Source organism: Pinus tabuliformis, chromosome 6, assembly GCF_031772625.1.
Source record: "Pinus tabuliformis cultivar Carrire ecotype Pingquan chromosome 6, CPIR1, whole genome shotgun sequence".
In the NCBI taxonomy this organism is placed as follows: domain Eukaryota; kingdom Viridiplantae; phylum Streptophyta; class Pinopsida; order Pinales; family Pinaceae; genus Pinus; species Pinus tabuliformis.
The window spans coordinates 277913940-277936804 of NC_142292.1; the positions used below are offsets into that span (position 1 = coordinate 277913940).

The window sequence follows — 22865 nt, forward strand, 5'->3', positions numbered from 1 at the left end:
GTTAAGAGCATAACAATCTTTTTGAGATTCTTCCTTCAATAGTAGACACTTTGACCATATTACCAACCTATCATTACCTAATACCCAAACTCAAAAATTTGTTACAAAACCTTCCCATACAATAGACACCCCTTCCTAATGACTGACCTTGATGAATAGAGCAATGACCTGACTAACGATGACTCATTTGAGCAGTGACAGGTCAAATCATGACAATGAGAAAATTTATGATTTTGACGTCCTTTAAAACAACAAAAATTAACTCGAAGTACCTTTCGACTGGAAAAGTAACCTACTCCAACATGGGATCCATTGAGGATGGCAGCCTCCCTGTAAGGTGCCAAGAATGACACTGCAGAATAGTAGCCTTCCCATTGGGAAATACAGTCATAATATGAAAAAACTGACTGACAGACACAATTATTCATGGCAATGACCAATTAAGTTTTCATGTCCTTCACTCCGGGCTTCAAATCTTAACTATAACTACCCACACTTGCATTATTCAAAATTAAAATGGTATAGACAATGAAATGATCCTTCAAAATCCAACTTAAGTGAGGAAATGTTTGAGTAGCCTGCCATTCACAGGCCCTGCTCCAATTGGCTCATCTGACAAATCTTCAAGTAAATATGCATTTTGCCCTCTAAATGCAACAACTTTAAAAGGCCCCTTCCACAAGTTCTCAAATTTCCCATGCTTTCCCTTATCTTCATTCCGAGCATCCCATTTTAATACCAAATCTCCAATCTGAAAATTTGTTGCCTTTGTTCTTTTATCATAGATCTTCTTTATCCGGTCTTGTAACAACTGTGTGTTCTTGAACACCTCTTCTCTTGACTGTTGGAGCTGAATCATTTGGCCAATTCTCCACTGCATGTCATTGGGCTCTGCTTCTTCTTCTTGTAACAATCTCATGACCGACACCCCGAGAGATGAAGGAAAAAGCACCTCTATTCCATACACCAACTCAAATGGAGACATGCCTATGGATCTTTTAGTACTCACACGATCTGCCCATAGTGCATGGATTAGTTTTTTGTGCTAGCTCCTTTCATTCTCCCGCAGTAACTTTCTAATAATGTTGACTAGACTCTTGTTGGATGACTCTGCTAAGCCATTTCCATGAGGGTAATAGGCTGTGGAATGACCCAAACTAACGTTATATTTGTAGCAGAATTCAATCTTCCTTTTTGACTTGAATGCATTGACATTGTCCATGATAATGTTTTGCAGACAACCAAAATGGGATAGAATTTTGTTTTCCAGAAATTGGATGATAGTTGTATCTGTGGCTTGCCTAGCAGGGACTGCTTCTATCCATTTTGTAAAATACGTTCATATTAAAACCCATTTATGCTGCCCGGACAAGGAAGGATGAATCTCTCCAATGAAATCAAGTCCCTATTGTTGAAATGGTGGCTCGACTGCTATAGGCTTTAGAGGTGTTAAACTCACATGGAATGTAAACATCTAATGTGTAAGATAAGCATTAGATTACATATATTATTGACATTATATACATTTATAGTACATTGATGCGACCCTTGGATTCATATTCCAAGTGGTCTCTTGGCCTTCGGTGGATGTTCACATTCCACACCAACCCATAGAGGATTAGGTGTCCAACATTCCCCCCTTTAATCCGAAGGGGTATGTATAAGTCCAAGAAGAGAGTTGTAATATAACATGTGCAAAAATGCATGGCAGCACTAGGCTGAATGTGCTCTCTGAAATGTTGGTATAACGGGGGTGGTTTAAGGATGACCACCAACACTAGAACACTTAGTGTAGTTCCTGGAACTCTTCCAAATCTGGCATGAAGCTGGGGTCTTATGCTAGAGGAAGTTATCCTCATGTTTTGAAGAGGGAAACCTTCAACCTTGAAAGGGAGGTCTCACCCTGCATAAAAAGGGAGAACCTCAACTTGAAAAGGGAGGTCTCAAACTGTGATGGTTTAAGGATGACCACTAACTCTGGAATGCTTAATGCAATTCCTAGAACTCTTCCAAAACTGGTAAGAAGTTGAAGTCTTATGCTAGAGGAATTGTCCCCAATTCTTTGAAGAGATGTCTCAACCTCGCATAGATGGTTTAAGGCTGATCATCAACCGAAGGCATGCTCAGGGGCATATTTGTCTCTGGCTACATCTCTGAATATGGTATGGCAGGTTGTGGCTCAGGCTCACTTGATATGGCTTTGAAACTTGTAGATGACCATTACTTCCACCCATGTTAGATACAAGGTGAGAAGATGAAGAGATCTCAACTGCAATAATTTTCAACATTCGAGCGAAATATCTTCTTGGATACTGAAGCCCATTGCCAAGAAGTGATCCAACCAATATGAACATTTGTTCTTGCAAGAGGCTTGTTTTTGAAGCACCTATGTGAAGAATGAGTATGCTGACCAAAATGCTTACATGGATGAAGATAAAAAAAATGATATTTCATATGGCCAACTCGGTCACAGTGTTGGCATTTAACAATATGTTGTGGAAGAGACACAAATTCTGGAACAGATGATGGTGAATTGTCATGAAGGAACCCAACACTTTGAAATTTGATGGGATTTGAGTAATCTGGAATATGAAAGGACACATCCTTGTCATATCTAAGACCTGTTTTGTGCTTGTTATGGACAAGCTCTTCCTAAGGTTTAATGATGGGCTTAGGAAGTGGAACCTGGAGATTTACATCGGCATAAAAATCTGCTCCTTCATTGGGCACTAGATCTGAATCAACTTCATATTGTTGCTATTGATGGGAGTCTGTCTGAACAAAAACTAGTTTAGAATGACAACTCTTCTGTTTTAATTCATCTTGTTGGAACTGAGATTCTAGCTGCAAAAATTCAATCTTTTCATGTGCATCTTGTAGGCATATTTGAATATCAGCAAGAGTGGTTTTGCTGATTTTTACTGTATTATGAATAGTAGAATGTATCAATGTCTTCAATAACTCTAATAATTTTTCAATGTTTTCCATTTTCTCAACAACTCAAACTCAACAAATGGAAGTGTGAGCTTGTGCAGAATATGTGCTAGCAATAAAATAATCAATGAAATAAATGAGTAACAAATTCACGATATTTCTTTGAAATATCTACCATTATCTTTCTTGGATACTAGATATAAGTCATGTTTAGAAACAATCTCGAATAGATCAATGTTCCTCCCTTGTTCAAAGTGAAATGTTCATAGGTTTTTGCCCATAATTTAGAAAATATAGAGAAAATTAGAATTTCAAAAAGGTTTCCATGGTGTTTTCTCTTGAAAGACAATCACCCATCTTGTCCCTGTGCAAACCCTATCACTTTCTTGCTAGGAAATTCCAATAGATGAAGCGATGAACAAACCCTCGAGAGAAATAAAACTCTTTCTACTTCTCACGACATCAACTCATGTTGTATACAACATGACTGTCATGTTTAAATAAGCTGATTGGAATGAGGGTAAACAAAACATGTTCACGGTGCTCCAACAATACAACAACAATGTCAGGGTGCACTAAATCACTAGATGGGCCTTCTTGGCTGACTTCACAATGCTGCACAAACCTCCTAGTGAACTGAAATTTTGTGGAGGCACTTAATTTTGTTCAAGAAATAATGTTGAGTCCTTCGTCCAACTATTCAAACTCTCTTGTGAAATATTTGATGGTTCTCATAAGGAGAACTCAATGCACATATTCCCAACACAAAGCATGCATCATGGCTTCAATATATATAAGATTTCAATATTATGCCCATCTTCACATATACACCAGCACCGTCTTCAAGAAACTAATTCAATGCATATAATTCATACCATACACCATAGCTCCAATGCATTATAATGACCCTAGGCATATAAACTTCAATACATATCCCTCATGTACAACATTGATTTTAAATTGATGCAGGATAAAACAATTCCAAGGCAACATACATACCAATCAACGCACAAATTTTATGTATCAATTCAACACTCTTCTATCATAACTAGCACATTGTTTTGTCAGAGTGATGCACAACAGAACATCCATCCATGGAGAAGGTTCAACGCACCATGGGCTCACCATATGCTATTACACTAAAAGAAACATACCATATTTCTCCAATTCAATGGGGATGAGTAACCATCCATATTTCGTGGGCTTCGACTTCACAATTTAGACTCATGTTTATGACCTTCAAAAACAACATTGATATGCATGAATGGTGGGCCAGTTGAAGGTATAAATAGTGGTATAAGGAAACCAGGATGTGGCATATGGAAACTGATGCGAGTGTTTTGGATGGGAGGTATGGAGGACAGATGTGAGTTGGAGCGGGAGCTATATGGCAAAGTTGTATGGTGCAACACGGAGGAACGTGGTGATAGCACAGGGAGAGGAGTTGAATGGTATCGTCTAAGGAGGAATGGAGGCTGAGGTGGGTATGGTAGCGTATGGTAGCAGTAGGACCTCCAAGCATATGGAGATATCGAGTAGGGGAGAGTGGATTTATGGTGCGGCTGTTGGCATTCACAGCGAAGGGTGTGACTGTTGGCACCCATAATGAGGCCGAGGTGGGTATATAATGCTGAGGGGTGTGAGGGAGTGTTCAAAACCGGGAGCGTTGTATACTATGGCGCAAAAAAATATTGTGGTATGGAAACTCATGACGGATAGAGGGCGTGGATGCTCTCCAAATTCCTCTGCATCGTATTTTCTTGTTGCTATACCTTTACCTCTGGATTAGAGAGAAGGTTAGGCCTTTCAACAGTCTGGATGTTCGAGTTAGTATTCTCTGCTAGCTGATCCCATTTTGCAGATACAGTGTTAGACACATAGGGAATCAGGTACGCAGGAGAGGTTTCAATTCTGCAGAATAGGTAGAACATAGGTAGGAGTGCATGTGTGTTTTTTCTATTTTAGATAGTGGATAGAGAACCCAACATGAATCTAGCTTAGAGAGGTTAGCAAGATAGTGTGCAACATGAAATAGGCATGCACACAATAATGACAATTCTACTAGCAAGAATGCAGAACTGACATGCAGAGAGATGCCACAATGAGTGGCTCAAATTTGAGGAGGGCATAAATTCGCCTGCAGCTCTGATACCATGTTAAACTCACATGGAATGTAAACATCTAATGTGGAAGAAAAACATTAGATTACATATATTATTGACATGATATACATTTGTAGTACATTGATGTGACCCTTGGATTCATATTCCAAGTGGTCTCTTGGTCTTTGTTGGCTGTTCACATTCCACACCAACCCATAGAGGATTAGGTGTCCAACAAGAGGCAGGGGAAGCAACTTCTTTCTACCCTCGAACATCTGACATTCCTTACAGCTGGCCACCTTCTTATAAACATTAGTAAATAAATTAGGCCAATAAAGGCCAGCTCTTAAAATCTTATTCACTGTAGTTTTCCAATATAATTGACCACCACAAGCCCCCTTATGGAACTCCTCTACTATTTTTTGAGCCTCATCCTTCTAGTAAAAAATTAAGCAACATCCCACTAGGATCTTTCCAGTATAAGAATTGATCAATAATACAAAATTTCACTGCTTTTAATTTTAAAAACCGAGCTTTAGTTTTGGGCCAGTCTGGCGGTGCTTGTAAATGTTGTAAAACATATAGGATATCTGCATACCACGGTGAAGTAAAAAATTTATCTGGCACTTGTTGAACAACATTTGAGAGCTCTTCCTTTGTTAGGACAATGAGAAAATTAATTTGAAGGGACTGCAAATTTGATTCTGCCATCATCTGGGCCAAACCCTAAACTTTAATAAACTTTAATTACTATGTCATATTCAAGAATTGTTGTAATCCACTTGCCCCTCCTTCCATGTGGGTCACTTTGAGTCAAAATATTTTTAACCGCAGCACTAGGCACATAAGCCACAACATGAGAATGAAAAATGTACACCCAAAAATCTTTTAGGGCCTTAACAAGTGCAAATGCTTGTTTTTCCATTATGTCATATTTGAGCGCAACATCTCTAAGCACCTTGCTGAAAAATGCAATAGGTTGTTCAACTCCATGTTGATTTTTCTGCAAAATAACCGCAACAATACTGTGCTCATGAACTCCCTTGTGTAATCTGGGCTGGCCAAGGTAGGAGCACTAGACAAGATTGCTTTAACTTCACTGAATGATTTCCTATTGTCTTCATTCCATTTCACCTCACTGTCCTGATTCAACATGTCTGTAATTTCCTAGAAATCTTAGCCAAATTGGGAATGAACCTTCTCAAAAAATTAATTCTGCCCAAAAAGGATTGAATTTCCTTTTTACTCCTAGGAGCATCCATTTTCTGAATTGCTGCAATTCTATTAGGGTCTATTTTTATGCCATCTTTTGAAATGATATGACCCAACAATTTGCCTTCCTCCAGACCAAACAAGGATTTTTTGGGATTTAATGAGATGCCATGTTTCCTACACTTTTCTAAAACTACTCTTAAGTGCTGCAAATGTTCCTCATCGAACTGTGAGTAAATAGTAACGTCATCCAAGTATATGACAAGAAACTTATCCTTTTCTTCTACAAAAGCTATGTCCATCACTTGTTGAAATGTTTCCCCCACATTCCTCAAACTGAATGGAACCTTAGCATACTTGAAAGTACCCCAGGGAGTTATAAAGGCGGTCTTATCTTGGTCATCTGGGTGAACCAAAATCTAGTTATACTTAGAGAATCCATCCAGTAATTACATTCTTTTGGCAACAACTACTTTCTGGAGAACATGGTCTATTTTTGGTTGCAGATATTTGTCCTTGAGGGACACCGTGTTTAAGTTCCTAAAATTTACACACAATCTAATTTCACCTATTTTCTTTCTAACTGGTACCAAATTAGACAACCAATCTGAAAAATAGAGGGGGACTATAATACTAGCATAAAAAATTTTCCTTACTTCTTTTTCAATTAAGGGCAACAATACCAGATTGGTCCTCTGTAGCTTCTGCTTGAATGGATTTTGATCCCTTTTTATTGGTATTATATGCTGAATGATCTCTTTGTCATACACCTTCAAGTCTTCATACCCCCAAGAAAAAACATCAGAGAACTCAGTAAACAATTCCAAATATTTTCTTTTCATGTTAGAGCTCAAGGTTTTGGGCAGCTTTATCATCTTTGGGTGTTCTGCTGTACCTATATTGAATTCTTCAATTCCTTCTCCAACCAGTGCTAATTTTGGTCTTTTGGCCACATCATTCTGTTCAAACAATTCCTCCAAAGGTACTAGACTTCTTGGAAGGATATTGTCCTTTAGCTGCAATATCTTCAACTCAGAGCCTTTCTTATCCAATTCCTCCTCCATTTGATTTATGAAAATCTCCTTATCTGCATCTTCCCATTCGATGTCCCTTTCCCATCTCATTCTGGAAAACTCTTCTTTCATTAGAAAGAAATATTCTACCTGCTTTTCATTTTCAAATACTTTCCAATGACCATTGTTATCTGGAATAGTGGGTCTATGTCTCACCTCTACCTTGTATTTTCCTTTAACATTACTAGGCATGTCAAAATCAGAGGCCAAAGTAGCCAATGCATCTGCAACAACATTGTCTTTCCTTAGAACCACTGAAATACTATATTCAAAAAAATTCTGCAAATAATCAAGTACAACATTCTAATAAGCTCACATGTGGGAATGCTTGGTCTAGTATTCACCTTAGACTTGCCTAACCACCAACTCAGAGTCACGAAAAAAAAACAATTCTTTTAACCCCTGATTTTTTTAAATTTCTCAAACCCAAAATCAGAGCTTCGTATTCTGCCATATTGTTGTACAATGAAACTCCAATTTATATGAACACATCTTTGACTTACCATTTTCTAGATTGATAATCCACACCCCCACTCCAACTTCCTCTCTGCTCGCTGCTCCATCAAAATGCATGGTTGTTTAGTCAATTTAGTGTTATCTAAATTGCTAGTATTTATTGTCAACCCGGGGCTCGTAAGCTGATGAAGTGAGGGTGTACTATATGTACTTAAGTAACCTCTTAGAGTTTTTCTTATCGTTGGGGGTGTTGTTGTGGTTAATTATGTTCCTAAGATGGAGTGAGAATTTATAAACAAGTGAGTGATGGTGTGTGTGTAGAGTGAATCCTAAATGAGTGAAAGTGTGTGTTGAGTGATCTCTAACTATTTGCTTGAAAGGAAATGCTTGAAAAGAATAAGTGAACTGAAATGACTTGAAATAAACTTGAAAGCAAATGACCACTACCAATGGCACTAGACACCGTTCAAGTTGCTGCTAATAAAAGAAAAGAGAGTCACTTTTAAAACCCAAGAATAAAGATTATCTCTCTCTAACTCGATACTTCAAAGCACATGTACTGTGTAAAGCACGGAAAGAAAGTAGCTTAAGTGGAATTAGAAAAGTGAGAAAAATATGCTTGAAAGACTAATGATAATGATTTGCTATTTCTAATTCTCTACTTCAGCCATATGTACTATGGAAAGCATGATTAGAAAGTAGTGAGGAAATAGTCTAGGAAGCACTTTAAAATCAAAACTTCTACTTTAAAGACTAGTGGTAATGATTTACTCTTTCTAACTCGATGCTTCAAAGCACATGTACTGTGTAAAGCACGGATAGAAAGTAGTGAAAGAACAGTCCAAAAAGCACCCAAACTAGCTGCAAATTAGTGATATTTTGATCTTAAAAGATAATAGTTTATGATGAAGATCATTCATATATGTTAACAGCTCTTTGAGAAATAAGATTAAAAATCAACTATAAAGACAAAGGCAGCACTTGAATTGTCAACTTCAAATACCATTAGCTGTAAAGCAAACACACACATATAAAAATAAATCCCGGGCTAAAAGAAACCTGCAAAGAAATAACACTGATCAGCTTGAAAGAAAGGAAAACAAGTAAATGAAACTATACATGCTTAAGGAAATAAATAAGAAAATAACGAAATACTGCACATAAAATACTTTACAAAGGCTGAGATGAGCAGGGGCCCTCTGTTCATTCAGCCACAAGAAAACTCAGAGATCTGGAAACTTCAAAACGGTGCTATGTCTATTCCTCCATTTGCAAAAAGTATACAAAACAGAGTGCTGGAATAGCACTAGAAAACAGAGTTCACAAAGCTCTTAAATTCAACACAAGTTCAGAAAATTACAACTAATAAAAAAGTTCCTTGAGCATACGCAGACGCAGCAATTTATAGGAGTTTCTAAGATAGCCTACTCGTACAGCTAGTTAACAGAAAAACAATAAACAGTCATGCGTATTTATGGTCCCTTGACACATCACGGCTGCGTGGACGAGTTTAGTGGTTCTGTCGTCATGGATAATAAATCCCATGTTGGATTGCGTCCCCTGCCACCTGTAGAACATGGACAAATCACCATTTAAGATGACGTGACCAAGCAGCTCTCAATCACCGTTTAAACAGCCTTGAGTTGACCGTAACTTAACCATCTTTGACCATGGGTGAAGATGACGTGGATGGCTGGAACAATGGGACAGGAACCTCGAGCACGTTGATACCTGAGTGCCCATGTGGCTCGTCTAGCAAACCGACACGTGGATCATAGTGTTTAACAAAAAGGCTGCAGGATCTTCAGATAGCTGCGGGATCATCAGATAGCTGCGGGATTCCTGCAAGTAAGTCAAAATCTAAACAAATAGTCATCCATTAGCAAAACTTGCTTGATCATGCTTATTGACACCTAATGTAATGATCTGAGAGGTTTTATGGTGAAAATGAGGCAAAAGTGAAGGAAAGATAAGGAAGAACTGAGGAAAATGGTAGACAAGTAGGTGTAGAATAGAGGCTCTACATACCCCCACTCCGAGGGTATTGCATGTCCTCATGCAATGAAAACACAATTCAGTCCATCTGCTGGGATGCCTCAGCTAGGACATCCAATCTCCTTCTCTTCCTTTGTGTAGAAACATTAACCTTTGGCCTCTTGAACATGCATCTGAATTTCAAATTGATTAAGGCTCTGTTCAGCCTTCTACATCTCTTCTTGAGTCTGCTGTGTTTCTTCTGCCACATGCTCATGTGAAGAAAGGTGTTATCTTGGATTGCTTTGTTCAATTCTCGATAATCAATGCAAACTCTCCATTTACCATTCTTTTTGGGCACTATAACCAAGGGAGAAACCCATTGGCTATCTGAAATGGGGTAAATGAAGTTTACCTTGAGCAATTTCTGAAGTTCTTCTTTCACAATTTCCCTAAGATTTGGATTCATCCGTCTTTGTGGCTGCCTAATAGGTCTGCTGTTTTCTTCAATATAAATATGATGAATACAAGTCTTAGGGTCGATTCCTTTCATGTCAGTATATTCCCATGCAAAGGCAGTGGAATGTTTTTGCAACAGTTTAGTTAATTCTTCTTGTTGTAGTCTTTCCAAGTTTTTGTTAATGTTTAATGTTTTTCCTGGAAAGATTTCAACTGTAGAACTACCAAACTCTTCCATTGAGAAGAGAGACATCTGTCTAGAGGAGAGATATTCAATATCTGCATCTAACTGGAACTGTGAAGAGTCATATTCTGAGGATACCTCAAAATTTTCTAATGTATTTAGAATTTGACTGTCCTCACTGATTTCAGAGATGGTTAGAACAGGTTGAAGAGTATCCTCATCATTAATCCACTCATCTTCTCCTATTTCTGTTATTGCCTTTGCGGGAGGATACAAGTTGAATTTCTTGGTAGAATTACCATCTGATATATACATGTCTCCCGACCTACAACTTATGAAAGCATCAGCTGTGGCCAGCCAAGGTCTTCCTAAAATAAGAGGATGTCCTCCTAGATTGTTCTTGGGAGTTAAAATCATAAAATCAACTGGATATTCCCAAGAGTCTAGTGAGACTGGAATGTCTTCCAATACACCATCAGGTTTAATGATTGATCTATCTGCAAGTTGCAACAAAGTAGGTGTAAAGAGAAGGTTAGGAAGTTTTAACTGATCCATGGTCTGTCTACTCATAATGTTGATAGCGGCTCCTAAGTCAATCAAGGTATTTGGGATTTCAACCCCATTAATATGAGTTTTAACAATAGGGCTACCGGGATCTACATATTTTTGCATGGTAATTTTACCCATCATAATGTCTGCAATTTTTCCAACTAGATGTATCCTTTTGGTGTCTCTGGTTCTTTTTATTGTTTTTTTCAAACTCATCTCCTTTATTGTCTTTGCTAGAATGGGAATCTCTTTAATGGCTGTTAACAAGGGAATCTTGATACAGACATTTTTCAATTCATCTAGAAAGCTATAGTCAGGCAACCAAATCTGCTTCTCCACTCCTTTATCAATTTGCAATCTTTCAGGAAAAGGAGGAATAGCTGAAGATGTGGGTTGCTCTACTAAGGGAGTTGATTCTTTTTCTTTTTCTTTAATGCTTGGGTTTTGAAGGGATACTTCAGAACCCTTATTGGCCTTGAGAGATTCTTCCTCAGAAATGCTTGGTTGTTGAACACTTGTAGAAGGTTGGTCTAAGATTCTACCTGATCTGAGTTGGACCTCATTGAGAGGGACAACCATATAGGTAGGGAATGGTTGACCTTCCATAAGTGGTTGACCTTCCATCACATAAGCACTTTGAGGGTTCTTATTATTGGGGTTTGGTTGAGGTTGAGAGGGAAGTTGATTTGGCCTCTGCTGAGATTGTAACAAGAGTTGAGAATTTTGATTTTGTGGAAGAGGTTGTTGTTGTTGAGGGAATGGTAATGACAATTGTTGACCTTGATTTGGAAGTTGGGGAGCTTGCTGATTCTGAAAGGATTGAGGATATTGATAGAATTGGGCAAATCTCCCATAAGGATTTTGCATTTGCATGGTTTGCAACCATGCTTGGAAAGGATTTTGTGGTTGTGACCAAGGTTGTTGCCAAGGATTCCAATTTGGTGGGGGCTGAAAATTCATAGAGTTATTAAACCCTTGATTTTGCTGCCCTTGCCACAGTCTTCTTGCAACGAAACAAAGGGATTCGAGCGTACTTGGATCTTCTTGAAAGACTGCTTTGAGGCCAGGGATTGAAGGACATTCCTTGGTCTCATGGGTTTCTGAGCAAATTACACAGGTTTCCACAACTTGTGCTTCCAAGGGACATTCCCTTAAAGCATGCTTCTTTCTACACTTCGGGCAAAAGATGGTCATAGCCTCAGCTTCTGCTTTTTGTTTATTCTGAATCTTAAGGGTATCAATTTGTTCACTAAGACTCCCTAAGATGTCAGTTTTAAATTCATCTAGCATATTACCGATTTCAGCCCTACTCACTGATCCTGTTGCAGATTTATTCGCCCTAAGGAGAGAAGGATCTCTAGGCCCTTTTTGAGTTTTTGATTTGCCCCTTGAGAGATGGATACAAAATTCTGCTATATCATTGAGAGAAAGTTGAGAAATATCCCCTTTCCCCATCATGTTTAAGATATCTATCCATTCATCCCTAATGGCTTTTAATAAGAGGGCTTTTAAGGTCTCTTCATCCAGGCTGCTCATCTTTGCTCTTTTTAAGTTATATTGAAACCTTTCAAGCAAATCTTCTAAGCTCTCATCTTCTTTTTGCATCATTTTAAAAACCTCATCCTTATGATTAGTAGGCATACAATAGTCCAAATACCTATCCAAAAAGGTCTGTTTCATTTCATCCCAGGTCCTAATGGATTGAGTAAGTAACCCCATGAACCATTTCAAAGCTTGATCTTTTAATGTTGATGGGAACAGTTTGAGTTTCTGAGTATCATCCAGATAGTCATAGGTTCGACACACAACTTCAAATTCAAACAAGAATGTTTCAGGGTCCTCAGTTCTTAATCCATGAAAATTTGGGAGGACGGATGGTGATATGTTTTTCATGGTGGCTCGGGAATCCTCATTAACAATGGGAAACCCAAATGAATTATCCCCGTCTCTATTTCCTCCTATGGGACCTCTACCTCCTCCATTATTATTGTTATTTCCTCCTCCTCCTCTACCTCTACCTCTACCACCTCCTTCTTCCTCTGCCATGATGATTCTCCTAGGGATTTCAAAATCTTCTGGTTCTTCTACAAAGGGTGAATGAGAAGAGATTTCTCCTTCCTCTTCAGGTGAGTCTATTTCCTCAATTACAATTGGTTTTCTGGTAGGAGAAAGAGAAGAGTCTCTTCCTAGTTCAAACTCAATAGAAGGTATAGGAGAGTCAACTCTTGGCTCTTGAATTTCAGGACTAGGAGTTTCGGTTGGAGATAAGGGAGGTGTCTCTTGTCTATCTCTTGAAGCAGATGGACTTGTAAAAATTGAACTTCGAGCTCTAGCTAAAAACCTTCCCCTAGAATCTCTAGCTCTATGCATGTCTTTTTTTTTATTTTATCTTCAAGTCAAGTTAATAGTTCTTTTTCTGATCTTCCAGTTCACTCTAGGTGCAAGAAGAGAGCATACTCAAGAGACTACTAAATTAATAACTTTCTCCTTTCTGATCCTCCAGATCACTCTAAAGTGCAAGAGGAGAGCATACTTAGATAGGCTATTAACTTCTTTCCTTGAAATTTTTTTATATTTTTTTCTTCTAAGAATATGGCTACTTAATTTCACTTCCCCGGCAACGGCGCCAAAATGTTTAGTCAATTTAGTGTTATCTAAATTGCTAGTATTTATTGTCAACCCGGGGCTCGTAAGCTGATGAAGTGAGGGTGTACTATATGTACTTAAGTAACCTCTTAGATTTTTTCTTATCATTGGGGGTGTTGTTGTGGTTAATTATGTTCCTAAGATGGAGTGAGAATTTATAAACAAGTGAGTGATGGTGTGTGTGTAGAGTGAATCCTAAATGAGTGAAAGTGTGTGTTGAGTGATCTCTAACTATTTGCTTGAAAGGAAATGCTTGAAAAGAATAAGTGAACTGAAATGACTTGAAATAAACTTGAAAGCAAATGACCACTACCAATGGCACTAGACACCGTTCAAGTTGCTGCTAATAAAAGAAAAGAGAGTCACTTTTAAAACCCAAGAATAAAGATTATCTCTCTCTAACTCGATACTTCAAAGCACATGTACTGTGTAAAGCACGGAAAGAAAGTAGCTTAAGTGGAATTAGAAAAGTGAGAAAAATATGCTTGAAAGACTAATGATAATGATTTGCTATTTCTAATTCTCTACTTCAGCCATATGTACTATGGAAAGCATGATTAGAAAGTAGTGAGGAAATAGTCTAGGAAGCACTTTAAAATCAAAACTTCTACTTTAAAGACTAGTGGTAATGATTTACTCTTTCTAACTCGATGCTTCAAAGCACATGTACTGTGTAAAGCACGGATAGAAAGTAGTGAAAGAACAGTCCAAAAAGCACCCAAACTAGCTGCAAATTAGTGATATTTTGATCTTAAAAGATAATAGTTTATGATGAAGATCATTCATATATGTTAACAGCTCTTTGAGAAATAAGATTAAAAATCAACTATAAAGACAAAGGCAGCACTTGAATTGTCAACTTCAAATACCATTAGCTGTAAAGCAAACACACACATATAAAAATAAATCCCGGGCTAAAAGAAACCTGCAAAGAAATAACACTGATCAGCTTGAAAGAAAGGAAAACAAGTAAATGAAACTATACATGCTTAAGGAAATAAATAAGAAAATAACGAAATACTGCACATAAAATACTTTACAAAGGCTGAGATGAGCAGGGGCCCTCTGTTCATTCAGCCACAAGAAAACTCAGAGATCTGGAAACTTCAAAACGGTGCTATGTCTATTCCTCCATTTGCAAAAAGTATACAAAACAGAGTGCTGGAATAGCACTAGAAAACAGAGTTCACAAAGCTCTTAAATTCAACACAAGTTCAGAAAATTACAACTAATAAAAAAGTTCCTTGAGCGTACGCAGACGCAGCAATTTATAGGAGTTTCTAAGATAGCCTACTCGTACAGCTAGTTAACAGAAAAACAATAAACAGTCATGCGTATTTATGGTCCCTTGACACATCACGGCTACGTGGACGAGTTTAGTGGTTCTGTCGTCATGGATAATAAATCCCATGTTGGATTGCGTCCCCTGCCACCTGTAGAACATGGACAAATCACCATTTAAGATGACGTGACCAAGCAGCTCTCAATCACCGTTTAAACAGCCTTGAGTTGACCGTAACTTAACCAGCTTTGACCATGGGTGAAGATGACGTGGATGGCTGGAACAATGGGACAGGAACCTCGAGCACGTTGATACCTGAGTGCCCATGTGGCTCGTCTAGCAAACCAACACGTGGATCATAGTGTTTAACAAAAAGGCTGCAGGATCTTCAGATAGCTGCGGGATCATCAGATAGCTGTGGGATTCCTGCAAGTAAGTCAAAATCTAAACAAATAGTCATCCATTAGCAAAACTTGCTTGATCATGCTTATTGACACCTAATGTAATGATCTGAGAGGTTTTATGGTGAAAATGAGGCAAAAGTGAAGGAAAGATAAGGAAGAACTGAGGAAAATGGTAGACAAGTAGGTGTAGAATAGAGGCTCTACAGTCCAAACTTGTTGTTTCTTCCTTCCTTTACCATCTATTACAACTTTGAAATTTGGAGATTTTTTGAGGGTAGACTGGCTGATCTATCTCTCCTTTTTATTGTTGTTCTGCCCTTCTTTTTTATGACTGTTTGCTTCATAATTTTTTTTGCAGATGTCTCTTTATAATTAATCAAAACATTTGACTCCATTCCTCTATCTACTTGCTTTTTGACATCCAATTTTCTTTGGCTATCCTACCCTGAATTCTCATGCAAAATTTCTTTTTCCTGAGTGCTCTCCCCCTCTTCTTCAAATTATGAAACAAGGCCTTCATCAACGGGAAAAATTGAATTAAACAGAATGAATGAGTCTACATTAGAATGGACAACATACACTTGATGTTTAATAGGCTTGTCCTTAATGCTACTCATATACTGCATGAGAGGCTCTATGTATAACCTTCTCATCTGTCCTCCAAAACCGGGATTGTAATGTTTGACATGTTGATTTGTAATGCTCCATTCATTTTTTCCATCCAAGATCTAGAAAAAAGCATAACATACCTGGGAGGTATGTCTTCCACCACGATGTCTATCACCATGCATTTAAAAGCAATATGGGTCAAGGATATTGCTAGATTTTTAATTGAGCCCAAACATTTCACCTTGTTGGAATCAAATGAGTAAAGGTCCTTGTATGGTTGTGTAATGTCTAATCCCAACCTCTCCATAATCACCTTTGGCATTAAATTATGTGATGCCCCAGAGTCCAACATAGCATTGTGTAGGATTTGTTCATGTACATTCAAACTAACATAAAAGGGAGGAACATCACCATCCTATGTTTTATCCTCAATTTTTGGCCCAAAGATGATAGCTGGATGATCATCCGCTATGTTAATTGTATCAGAGGTTTTATCTACTTTAAGCGCCTTTAAAATCTGAAACCTATATTGATCATTTCTCACTAATTCACCAAGAGGAATAGAAATCTTCAACTTAGCAACTTCAGCTTCGAGATTAAATAGACTTGTTACCTTTTCAGTCTCCTTGTGAAAAACCTCCTTTTCACAACATCTTTATCTTGGGTATGTTGTCCTTTCGCTGCAAGATAGTGTCAGGAGGTTCCTTCATTTGGGCACTTGTGCTAGGAATATATTTCTTCTGAGAAATTGTATTGGGGAGGATCCTTTTAAGACAGGGAATTATTTCCTTGCTCCATTGCTGGTTGGTGCATCTTTCTTTGTTGCATTACCTCCCACAGTCCTATTCCTCAAATTACACTGTCACTGCACTTGCATTATAGCATTCTGAAAACCCTTTCTATATTCCTTTGATTCAATCATCCATGCATCATTTTGGGATTGGGGCTGCAATAGTTCTTCATCTACACTTCAAATTTTTTGAGATGCTCATGTTCTTGATCCTCTTTGGTCAAATAAACCACTTGCTTCCCATCACCGAATATTTTATTTTATTTTATTTTATTTTTTTTATCTTCAGGACTTTTCTCATCTTCCTCATCTCGATCTTGAGCAAAATTTTGTTGGAACGGTGGTCCTATTTGCTGTTGTGGTTGTTCTAGATCCTTCTACTCTCAATTTTTGTTAGGCAACTGTGGCTGCTTTCAGAAACCTAGATTTCTGATTTGTGGAACGATCTGGGTCTCTCGAACTATTGTCCAACCCAGGGAGATTTTCTCTATCATATTCTCCATTATCTTAACCAATGTTTCAAATTTAGCATCTGAGGAAGTGTTAGGATCCTCCTTTATGATAACTCTCTTCTCAGACTTCAACTTAGACTTTTTTGCTAATAGGTTAGCCTCCACACTGACTGCATTATTTTTCATTTCCTCCAATGTTGCTGAATTTCTTTCTCTGAGCTAATGAGCCATTTCAGGATCAAAATCATCCAGATAATGTAGTAAGGAAAACCCAGGAGGAGGCTTAATCTCTGCAAGAATTGAGTTGTACAATTTGTTGAACCTTATAGAAAAATATTGAATAGATTCTCCGAGCTGTCTTTTCAAATTGTTGTACTCAGCCAAAATCTGCAAGAGGTTCTTCTTTTCACCCCACCTTTCAAGTAAAGCATATTCTAACTGCTGATAATTTGGAAATGCCCCTGAGAGGGAACTATTTAACCATTTTTTTACATCACTGGAAAAAATCTCAGAAAATAATCTAATTTTAACATCATCATGGTTTGCCTCCTCCAAATCCACGAAATCACTGACCTTGTCAACATGCTTCTTAGCAGTAATTTCTCCTATGCTATTATACTGTGGAAGACTTTGCTTGTAATTGAGAGGTAGATCAAGAAGTTGGGTAGGCAAAACCATAGGAGCATATCTTGCTGCCATAACAACTACTTGAGTAGTTTGGTGACTGACATGCAGTGTAACGATGATAATAGACGATGGAAGGACTGGATGAATAAAAGTTGAAACTGAGGATGAAGGGTTTTGAGATGAAGTCAAAATAGAGCCAGTAGTGAAAACATATTGAACATGGATATTTCTATGAGATATGACTATGTTTTTAACATCTTTCTGAACTTTGTCAACTAGACCTTTGAGTTTACCGAATCGATGGATGATATTCTGACTAAACTCAATCTTTGGGAATGATACACAAGAACTTAAATTGTCTGAATCTACTAGAATTTCATGGATATTGGAGTAAGACCTCGTTCTAAATAATAGGATTTCAGAAGAAATTTATGATGAGGAAACAAATTTCCTGATAGGACAATAACTAGCTTGAATTTCCAGTACCACTCTCTCCTTCCTAAGGAGTTTTTCAGGATTAGAAACCACTACTGTTATAGACATTTTTGTGCCTTACAGCATTGAGCATGAAATGTCCATAATCTAAGGGATCCAAAGTCCCTAAACATGTTGTTCCTACCCCTAGAGGAACAAAGCTAACAAACCACAGAAATTGACAGAAGTTCTCCACCTGAAACTGCTCAAAAACAAGTCAATTCAGGATCATGTCAACTGCTCCATTGACCATTTGCGATGAATGTCAGTGGCTCCACTGTCTACCTGCGTTGAATGTCAACTCCAACACTAGCTACCTACGCTGAGCGAGTTTGGACATGTGGCAGACTCATTCCTCAAGGTGTCAGAAGCCAGGAAGCTTCCAAAATGACACTTGCCTCAGGGAATTCGACTGGTGATGAGTAAGAGGTTCCAAATCTCCAAGTGGAAGCAAGAACCTCCAAGTGGACTCAAGAACTGTGTTGGGCATTAGATAATCCAACACTCCCTGTGTGTTTCGTGACATGGACTAACCGCCTCTCGAGGATCCGTTAACTCTAGCGATGCGTCCGTTTACTAACACCTGCGGGTTTTGGTGTAATGGCAATCGTGATCCCAACAAGTGGTATTAGAGCCAAAGGTCTCGAGTTCGAAGCACACCCGGCTAGCGTTGGGGGGGAGATTGTTGGGCATTAGATAATCCAACACTCCCTGTGTGTTTCGTAACATGGACTAATCGCCTCTCGAGGATCCGTTAACTCTGGCGATGCGTCCGTTTACTAACACCTGCGGGTTTTGGTGTAATGGCAATCGTGATCCCAACAAACTGAGAGAGGGAGAGGACACTAGTAAGATCTCAAGCTGACTCATCCTCTCTCCAAAATAACTATATATAGATCTCTCCTCCATGAGATCTGGGGGCTGGAATTTTGTTATTGCAAAGAATTGTTGTTGGTTTGAGACTGGAATCATTGGGTGCTTAATGCTTTGAAGGGAGGTGAAGATAGGAATTCCATTCTGTTGGGAAGGAGATGCTGGATTGGAGCCCTCTGGGTTGTATCTCTTCCTGAACCTTGTTATTTATCAATAAAGCTATCTTGGTTTTCTCCTATATACTGGTGTATTTGTATGATTGCATTAGTGTATTTGATTTACTTCTAATCCTGAATCATTTATGAATATGAATATTTGCCTTTGTGTTGTGTTCTTCTCTTGTCGCAAGTAGCTGTTCTCTTGTCGCAAGTAGCTGTTCTCTTGTGATCTCGCAGGAATCAAGTAGCTGTTCTCTTGGGCGAGCGAGGAGGCAAGTAGCTGTGAACATCCAAAGAGAAGAGGATCTAGATCGAGGGACAAACAAAAGATACCGGTAAGTCCATTAATCTCCCCTCTTTCACATTTCATAAAGGAAGAAACCAGAATAGTTGTATCTGTTTGTTGCTAAGGCTCTGTCACACCTTAGGTGGATAGGATCGTCCTGCATAGGCATTTTTCCCCACAACAAATTGGCGACTCCGCTGGGGAGATTTGTTTTAGTCATTTTATTTGTGTTTACATCATTGTTTGTTTCATAGACTCAACAGCAACAATCGAACTGCTTCTGCAAAGTAGACTGTTGCTGCCTTGATCCTTCACTGGATTTTGTCTATGATATGAACAATGGACTCACAAATGATTTGATGATCCTTTGTGATAGTCTTTAGTACCCTCTCAAAGCATCCCTTTGATTATACCTTGCTTGTGTTTCTGATTTGGCCTGAAACTGTTGATTTTTGAGCAATTTGTGACCCAGAACCCAAGGGAAATGAGAGTTTCTCCTTCAGCGCAGACATTGTGAAGGCAATCTGCATTTCAACGTAGGTCCCGTGAAGGCTACCTGCGCTGAATGTCAAATCCACAGTGTTGAGGTTGCGCTGAACCAGTTTGGCCTTGTGCAGCTGGGGTTCTCTGCTGTCTGTTGCCCTGTTTTGATCTCTGTTTTTTGCAGCCTTTAACCAGCATAGGTACCAATCTGATAACTCCTTTTCTCTACTTAAATTCCGCCTCCTTTTGTACAAAAATACTGTGAGTGTTTTTATGTGTTTGTGGCGTCATTTACAGTTTTCCTTTGCATGAGTGAAATAATCATCCTGTAGCCCTTGATTCAGATCTGATTGATTGTGATCTTAGGAGAGAGTTCATTGGCTGTTTGCAGTTGATTATACATTTGCTTTTGCTTATTGGTTTGAGTTTGTCTTTTTTTAAGTGTCGAAACAAGTATTCATTTCGAAAGTCGCAAAGTGCTGTAATCTCTTCTACCCTTGTTGTTTTCGAAAAAGTGAACTTGTTTGTACTTGTCATTTAAAAGAAAATTCAAAGTTGTACAAAAAGCTTTCTTTGTAGGCATCAATACTAAGAAAGCGGAAAACAAACACCTGCATTGTGCATTTGCATTTTGATAAGTTTGCATGCTTGATTTAGGAAAGAGTGCATTAGAGTGTGCTGATTGCTCTTTGAGAAAAGATGGTGTCTTTCTTTTCCCTTAGTAGCTAGGATTTTCAAAGTTGAAAAGATAATAAAGCTTGCTTATCATCTTAGACTGCATTTAGGAATTGTACCATACATCTCGTGGTGATCCTGAAAGGAAAACTTTAAAAAGATCAACCTAAAATAAATTGAATGAACTTAACAACGCTTTGTAACATAACGCACAACATAGAGGTCTAGGCTAGAGACGTGTTCCGGCGTCGTTAAGCCTAGTGACTGTCGATCTCATGGAAGGTGGGTGATTCCTCCTGAGGGACGATAGTGCTAGTACGGATTGTGCTCCCACGTACCGTTGTGTATATATTGGGAGACCCCTATAGGCATATATCCTTTATCCTTAGGAAGCCGTGTCGGCCGCCCTACTGATTGCAATGCAGTGAACACAACATTCACGAAGATCGACCGCCCATACCTTAAAAAGTATTTTGCGGTTTTGCGAAAAGTTTGGCACACCCTCTGCCTAGAACTCCAGAGCAGTTTCTTTTGGCCTTTTTCAGACTCTATAATAGAAAAAGTCCATCCGAGCATTTGTCACTTCGGGCTCGTTAAACATCGAAGGAGACTAGACATCTTTAGCTTTTTCTCGACTCTTTAAAAGTGAAAAAGCAAGTTGTGTCTAAAGCGTCGTTAACAATTTATTTTAAACGGAACAATCACCCTTTATTCCTGCGTTGATCTTTAGGTTGAAAAGATGGAGTACACCAACCAAGGAATTCCCCTTGGTGGAAATCCTAGTCCCTTCTCCTCTTGGGGAGATGTTGGTGTGCCCCACATGGCCACATTGTCGCTTCCAGGACTGACAATTGGCCTACCAGTCGGGCTCTTTTCAACCAATGTCGTTCAGAACACCACCATTCCTGAACAGTCAAGTCAACAGTTAGATCAGACAAGAGTTACCTCCCAGCCTTCTACTTCATCTCCCTCTCCTCCTTCCTCTTCGCTTGACGGAACTGGTAAATCAAAAAACCGAGTTCCTAAGGAGAAGAAGGAGAAGAAGAAGAAGGAGCCTAAGGTGACTGGGGGCAAACGAGTGTCATCTGACAAAAATCCACACACAACACTCGCAAGGCCTAAATCGCCATGCGTCATATGCAAGGGAGACCACTTCCATAGAGATTGTCCCTGTATCCCCCGGATACTGAGAGACTGGTCCCCCCGTTTGCACTATTCGGTAGCATCGACCTCTGATAGCCATGTTGACTGCTCACTGTCAACTAGTGGGAGTGAAGCCCCAGGACAGAGCGGGAAAGCTAAATTTCCCTGCAGACTGTGTGAAGGCAACCACGCCATCCACCGTTGTCCCTTCTTAGACGAGGCAAAAAGAGTTTTGGAAGATCGCCCGATTTTACGAGCGCAACTTCCTCTTGGATATCAAAGACTCCTGCCAAGTCCCTCGCTAGTTGAGAACCCGGCTGACCCGCCCAGGTGGTCAGCCGAAGCACCTGTCATTGAAGATGAACCGTCTGAATCCATACCTGACAAAAGTCTAAAGGTTGAAACGGCAGTTGACCCGGTTTTGCCTTCAGAGGCTCTATCTTCGAATGACACCGTCACAGAAGAGAATAAAGATGACACCGTCCAAATTCTCTTCATCAGCACTGACTCTGATGATCAAGGGGGAAATGCCTCCATTCCTTTATCACAGGAAGGAAGTTCATTAGAACAATATCCGGCCGTACACTCGGTCCCACCACCAAGCAACCTGGTTGTGTCCTTTGACTGGAACCAACTAGGCAGACCCCGCTTGCCAGCTAGCATACCATTCAGAATTATTGTCCAAATATACAAGATGGTAATGGCTGGCACAGTTATTGATGAAGGGGCATCTGTGAGTATCCTTTCCTCTATTGCTTGGAAAGCGCTTGGTTCGCCTGCGCTTTTGCCTGAAATGAGAAATCTATCAGGCTTTGATAAGGGAACCAGTCGACCTTTAGGGATCCTCCCCAATGTGCCCATAACATTGAAAGGGAAGACCGTTCAAATTAACGTGATGGTCGTTCAAGGACCCTTGGATTATAACCTACTCCTTGGACGAGACTATATATATTGCATGGGAGCCATCGTCTCATCACTCTTTAGAGTAATGTGTTTTCCGCATGAAGGAAGAATGGTCAA

The 22865-nt window shown here is 39.1% G+C and overlaps 1 protein-coding gene across 1 annotated transcript; it reads right to left on the reverse strand.

Moving 5' to 3' along the window:
* Nucleotides 1-553: 553 nt before the first annotated feature.
* Nucleotides 554-985, reverse strand: LOC149258439 (uncharacterized). Its single transcript, XM_089415830.1, has one exon. The coding sequence runs from the start codon at nt 983-985 to the stop codon at nt 554-556; it is 432 nt and encodes a 143-aa protein (XP_089271956.1).
* Between the last annotated feature and the right edge of the window lie 21880 nt (nt 986-22865).

Excerpts from the sequence above, each read along its gene's own strand:
- LOC149258439 (XM_089415830.1), bottom strand. The coding sequence starts at position 985 with ATGTCTCCATTTGAGTTGGTGTATGGAATAGAGGTGCTTTTTCCTTCA.